Below are 5,653 nucleotides of genomic sequence, written 5' to 3'. Positions count from 1 at the left end.
AGCTGCTTTAAAACTTTAGAATTTTCTCGAGGAGGGCGAGAAGAATTCATTTTCCCCCGCTTTGATTCGCTCATCACCCGCACTCGTTACCTCCCTGACTCCTTGTAACCTTGTCACTCTGACCCTCCTCCTCCTCCTCCTCCTCCTCCTCTCCTCCTCCTCCTCCTCCTCCTCCTCCTCCCCCGTCCCTCTTTTGCACTCTGCTCCAATTTGCGTGCGCGTCCCCGACGGCCCGGCACGTACGTTGGGGGCTCGGCCGTACGCCACTGAAAGGGGGCGCGCCCGACTTAAAGCAGCGCGGTGTCCGGTGTTGATGTGTCGCACATTTTAAAAAGTGAGCGAGGAAGGAGGCTGGAGTTTGGAGAGGAGAGCGGAGCAGCCTCGAAACAAGTGTCCGCCGCCGGAGCGAGTGTCTGGGGCGACTCTCCGCGGGATTTCCTCCGCTCTTCATCAGCAAAACGCACACTATTAAACAGCTGTTGGACAACCACAGCGCGGAGCCGTCCCGTGTCGCAGCAGCGCGTGGCGATGGAGCTGTCATCCATAGGGGACCAAGTGTTCGCGGTCGAGTCAATCACCAAGAAGAGAGTGAGGAAGGTAAGACGGCCGCTTCGTGGAACTTTATCCGCCTCCCGCCGTTTTCCGCAACTTGTCTCCGCCTGCGTTCACCCGTCTCGGCGGAGCTCGCGCATCTCCGTCCTCATGGCGCACCGAAACTAGGTTACGCAGTTTCCCCATCAGGCCACCAGCGACAGACACGCGCCCGCAATGTTTGTTGCCATCAAACTTCTGTGGCGTCTCGCGGCTCCGCAGCCTCCCGGTGCAGCCCGCTGCGCCACGGAGGAGAGGCTACGCAGTCCTAGTAAAACGGGAAAAGGAGGCGTGTGTGTATCTGAGAGACGCGCACGGGGCAGCTGCGCACTTGTTTTGAGTTCCACCAGCGGCTCCTTGCCTCAAAGTGCTGCGTAATACCGCTGGCTGCTACGTAACGGTGACCCGGAGTGGAGAAAATCCTGGAATTAAAGGTGCGTAGTGGAAGCGGCGCGCGCACAGGTAGGCTCCCATGTTCGTTCCGATGCAGCGTGCTGCCGGAAAGTTTAGACTATAGGTGCGAGTGCTCTAAAGGTAAGTTTGTTCTCCGGGCGGGTTTATTTTTCCAACTCGGAGCGGCCGCGATAACGTTGCGCAACACCCGCGTTGTTTACATGTTCTCGTGGCCCCACCTATCCGTGCCAAAGCCCGTGCTTGACCCGGACCGGCTCGCGTGGCCATGTGCACGGACCTCGGGTCGTGACCGGGAACAAGGGGTATATAAAAATAAAAAAAAAAATAAATGGGGGGTAGGATGGGGGGGGGGTGGATCTGCTGTCATTTTAGCTGCAACTGACGTCATCATTCGGAAAGAAAAAAGGGAGAAATATGCCCTCACACTGTGCCCCCCCCGCCCCTCCCGCCACCACTGAGCCCCTCCTCTGCTCTGTCTCCTCAGGGTAATGTGGAGTATCTGCTGAAGTGGCAGGGATGGCCCCCAAAGTGAGTAAGCATTGAGTCATGGCTCAGTGGCCTCACCCCTCCTCCATGCACTCCTGTCCACTATATAGTGAGAGGCGAACAGTCCTGTGGACGCACGCACGCACGCCAGCACGGACGGACAGAGGGATTTGATCTTTGTGTGTGTGTGTGTGTGTGTGTGTGTGTGCAGGTACAGTACTTGGGAACCGGAGGACAATATTTTGGACCCACAGCTTGTCTTGGCTTACGAGCAGAAGTGAGTTCTCCAGATGAGTTTTCCTACTTTGATCAAGCTTCTGTCAGTTTCTGCTCCCTCACTCACCCCCCCCCCCCCTCTCTCTCTCTCTCCTCTGTGTCTGTGCTTCTCTCTCAGTCAGGAGAAGATAAGAGCTCTGGCCTATCGTAGGAAAGGTCTCAGACCCAGGAAGCTCGTCCTGCGGGTATCGGCCTTTCTTTTTTTAAGCATTTGATATCAGTTCAATTGAGATGGAATCACCTTTCAAAAGTTTGACAGAAGATTTAGTGCTTTTGTTCTACTGTTGATCATCTTCTGACAGGCGGATTTAGACGTGTTAAGTACAAAATTAAAGTTGGTCAAGTGGAAAAAGCTTATTTTAATTCACGTGAATGTTTACGATGAGTACAGTCACTTTGAATGAGGGTAGAAGTGTGAATCCTTTGTTTTGGAACGTCATTGTTTCTATAGCAACCTAGATTCTATAAACCCAACAGCGTAGATCTTCACATTTGGTCGGGCGGAATCTTTCTGCCTCGTCAAATCCCTCAGATCCTCTGAAAACTGGTTCTGCTGGTTAAATAACGCCTTCTGTAGCCAAAGCAGAGATTCATGTGGATCAATAACAACACTGCAACATAATCTGCAGAGATCGCGGCCCCGGACCCCCTGGGGGCCCCTGTCCTGTCCCTTTATTCTGAAACCAGACTGAGTGACTGTTAGTGTGTGTGTGTGGGGGGGGGTTGTTGTTACACTGGAGCCCACCACCAGGGGGTAGTCATGCTTGGATTTTTGTGTGTTCTGTGGGTTTAGGGTTAAAAATGTGCTTTTTCCTCACAGAACCTCTTCGCCATGGACCTCCGCAGCTCCCACAAGGAGAAGCCCCGTCCCCGCCTGCGTCTGTCCCTCACCCGGGCAATGAGCACAGATATCGACCAGGGGGAGCGGGCCGGCATGTTCCGCCGCCCCCTCTGGAGGAAGAACAGGCAGAGGGCATCCAAACGAGGTCCAGAGGGGCCCTCGCACAGAACCATCTGTCCACTGAGGAAAAAGAAGTCCCTGGAAGAAGACTGGGTCGCCACCAGCGAAGAAGACAAACAGGAGTCCAACAAAAACGAAGACGTCTTATATGGTCAGTCAGCCACGCCCCTTTTTTCTGGCACCTTTGACCTCTCGGGGGGCTGCTAACTTGGTTTTTCTCCCCAGACGGCCAATCAAAATGCAGCCCTCCAGCCTTCAGGCAGCAAGAGGACATGGACGAGGAGACGGTGGACGACACGGAAAGCACAGGGACTTGGACCGACGGATCGTGCACAGGAACGCCGGGAGAGACACAGACACTCGCGTGTGAGCAATCAAAGGAAGACGCCTTCGCCGCTGAGGTGGGACCGGGGGACACTGGGACGGCGTGCGAGAGGTCCTGCTGGGTCCTGCAGGGCCTGCAGGGGGGGACGGAGGCCGCCCAGCATCCCGCCGTCTGCCAGAGCAAGGCCGTCTCCGTCATAGTGTGCGTGTCAGGGTGCGGCGAGATGCCGGGCGACTCCGTCTGCGTGGCCGCCAAGGAAGCGGGGGGGGACGCGGCTAAAAGAGCGCCGTCTGACTTCTCAGGTGGCGGCAAAGTACCCTGGGAAGGTGATCACCACCAATGTGACCATCAACTCGCTGACGGTGACTTTTAAAGAAGCTACAACGGCTGAAGGATTCTTCAACGGGTATTGAGCGTTGGGGGCGGAGCCACAGAACCGCCGTTAGAGCCGCCACTCTGTTCATATAGCATGATTCCACATGTCGGGGATCACGGATGACATTGCCTTTACATCAAATGTGAGTGGTAATTTTATAATCGTGGCTTTTTGTACAGGTCCTACTAACCTGCTCAGATCATGCATCACTGTCCACTGGGGGGGGGGGGGGGGCTGGGGGGTGAGACAGGGGTGAGACGGGGGTGAGACGGGGGTGAGACAGCGCTCCTAAGCCACATGACTACTTCCACCTTTTCAGGCGTCCTCAGTGCTTTCCAGACAGACATCTCACTCGGATCCATTTTATGGAGATCGTCTCAGTCACTCCTTTTCTTACACTGTTTTGTAACAATAATGTTCTTATACTGTACTTTGATATCGTCACAGAGATCACTGCATGCTCTGTCTGTCTGCCTGCCTGTCTGTCTGCCTGTCTGTCTGCCTGCCTGTCTGTCTGCCTGCCTGTCTGTCTGTCTTGTGCGACATATGCACAAAGCCCTGTCCTGTGGTTTGCTGAAAGCGGTTTATTTCTGTCACAAAAGAAGTAAAACAAAGAGCAAAAACTACTGCCTGACGCTTAGATGTAGTTCTGCATTTTAAGAAAGATGGATGCACACAAAAAAAGAAATTAACTTGTTTGCCGTCTGTCTGTTCTTCTCTTTTTCATGTACAAAAGCTGGTTCTATTTTTGTATAACCAATTGATAGTCCTCTGTTTTGGTTTTGCCCCCCCCCCCCTAGCCTTTGTGCATTTAAAAAGAGGTGATGTCTGCTGTAACGCTCTGTAAGGTAATGGGCAAAAGGAGAAAACTGTACATTAGAAGCTAGTGAGATATTTATTGCATGTCACAAATATAAGCTAAACTAACTCATGTCACTTATGTTAGAATACGTATTTGACGGAGATTAACTGTCTCATGTCTTCTCTTTAAGAATTATTTTTTATTGCATTTCCAATAAATATTGTGAAAATAAGTCATGTTTGGGGCATATTTATATGACTATCAGGCATTTCTTACACCAACTTTAGATAGAAAAACCGAATTTTCACACAAAAACAATACATGTCATCACTAAAATAAGAAATTAAATATTGATGGTAAAAGGTTTTCTATTTTGCATATAACACAAGCCTTGTGTCCTGAATTTGACGTTTTTGTGTCTTTCTTCAGCTCCTTTTTCAGTTAAAATACACATCCACGTTGTGACGCAGTGTCACGTGTCGCCGCTAGAGGGCGGGCTGGTCCCAGGAAATACGAATTCCTGTAAATGACGTCATCAGGCGCAAGTTTATAACCTCTGAATCATCGTTGTAGTTGTGTGCAGCTCTGGAGCCTTTAGTCATCCCGATATGACACTGGAAACGTTCCCGCTTCGGCTATAAAACACTATGACACAAATGAGGCTCATAAGATTAAAAAAAAAAAAAAAACCTCCGTCTTCGTTTGTGTCTTTCAAAAATATCTAAAATCTGTTATACGTTCTTACGAATCATGACTAACATCAGCAGGAATTAAGTTATTCCAGTAAACTGGAATAAAATAAGTAAATGAATATAAAGTGCGTTCATCTAAATACGCCCGGGACATGCCAAATAAAGCGCTTTCTAACCATTAATATACCTTCATATCAGTGTGCATTGTTTTAAAAGATTTCCTATTGATGAGCGCATTTTGAAAGCAACTATACAAACGATTATTTATGATAGCACATCAAAAGGCAAGATAACTGCTTTAATTCAGCTACGGAATAAGGTGGCGCACAGCGCCCTCTGGCGGTTAAACGGGTCATTACAAAAACAATTCATATTTACCTGCCAATACTTTCATAATCACGATGGAGATCTTCCATTGTTTTTTTCTCCACTCAGTTTAAAACTGAAGTCATCACCAGCGCTAACAAGAATCAAACATTAACACCATGCCTTTGAAAAATACTATTATTACTGCTTTTCTGTAATGAGTGAGAACCTACGTGCAGAGGTATTGGTTCAGCCTAGATTATTTCTGGCTTCTGGTCTTAGATCGCCTTATTAGCTTTGACTAGCAAAAGTATTGTTATTGAAACCAGAGGCAGCAGGTCAGTGCCTTCAAGTTATATTTTGTTTTTACGGCACGTTACCATATGGAACAAACAAGGCTAAATAAAGATTTATAACACAGCAC

The 5,653-nt window shown here is 49.6% G+C and overlaps 1 protein-coding gene across 4 annotated transcripts; it reads left to right on the top strand.

Moving 5' to 3' along the window:
• Positions 1-235: 235 nt before the first annotated feature.
• On the top strand, positions 236-4,463 carry cbx7a (chromobox homolog 7a). 4 transcript variants are annotated; one of them, XM_057014490.1, is made up of 6 exons: positions 247-597; positions 1,490-1,533; positions 1,703-1,768; positions 1,886-1,952; positions 2,588-2,879; positions 2,954-4,463. In XM_057014490.1, the coding sequence occupies exons 1-6, from the start codon at positions 529-531 to the stop codon at positions 3,424-3,426; spliced, it is 1,011 nt and encodes a 336-aa protein (XP_056870470.1). In that variant the 5' UTR covers positions 247-528; the 3' UTR covers positions 3,427-4,463. The 4 variants fall into 4 exon arrangements, with proteins under 4 accessions (XP_056870471.1, XP_056870470.1, XP_056870473.1 ...); XM_057014493.1 differs by having other exon boundaries at positions 418-597; positions 1,890-1,952; XM_057014492.1 differs by lacking the exon at positions 247-597 and adding an exon at positions 604-1,025 and having other exon boundaries at positions 1,890-1,952.
• Positions 4,464-5,653: the final 1,190 nt, after the last annotated feature.

The sequence above is a fragment of the Takifugu flavidus genome, chromosome 18 (assembly GCF_003711565.1).
Source record: "Takifugu flavidus isolate HTHZ2018 chromosome 18, ASM371156v2, whole genome shotgun sequence".
Taxonomy (NCBI): Eukaryota; Metazoa; Chordata; class Actinopteri; order Tetraodontiformes; family Tetraodontidae; genus Takifugu; species Takifugu flavidus.
Note: the sequence above shows the minus strand (reverse complement) of the source record. Positions and strands in the feature narration are given on the sequence as shown.

What these genes read in the sequence shown, in the direction of transcription:
- cbx7a (XM_057014490.1), top strand. Translation starts at nt 529, where the DNA reads ATGGAGCTGTCATCCATAGGGGACCAAGTGTTCGCGGTCGAGTCAATC. An exon ending in TGGCAGGGATGGCCCCCAAA is followed by an intron (nt 1,534 to 1,702) that starts GTGAGTAAGCAT and finishes GTGTGTGTGCAG; the next exon opens with GTACAGTACTTGGGAACCGG. An exon ending in AAACGAAGACGTCTTATATG is followed by an intron (nt 2,880 to 2,953) that starts GTCAGTCAGCCA and finishes TTTTCTCCCCAG; the next exon opens with ACGGCCAATCAAAATGCAGC.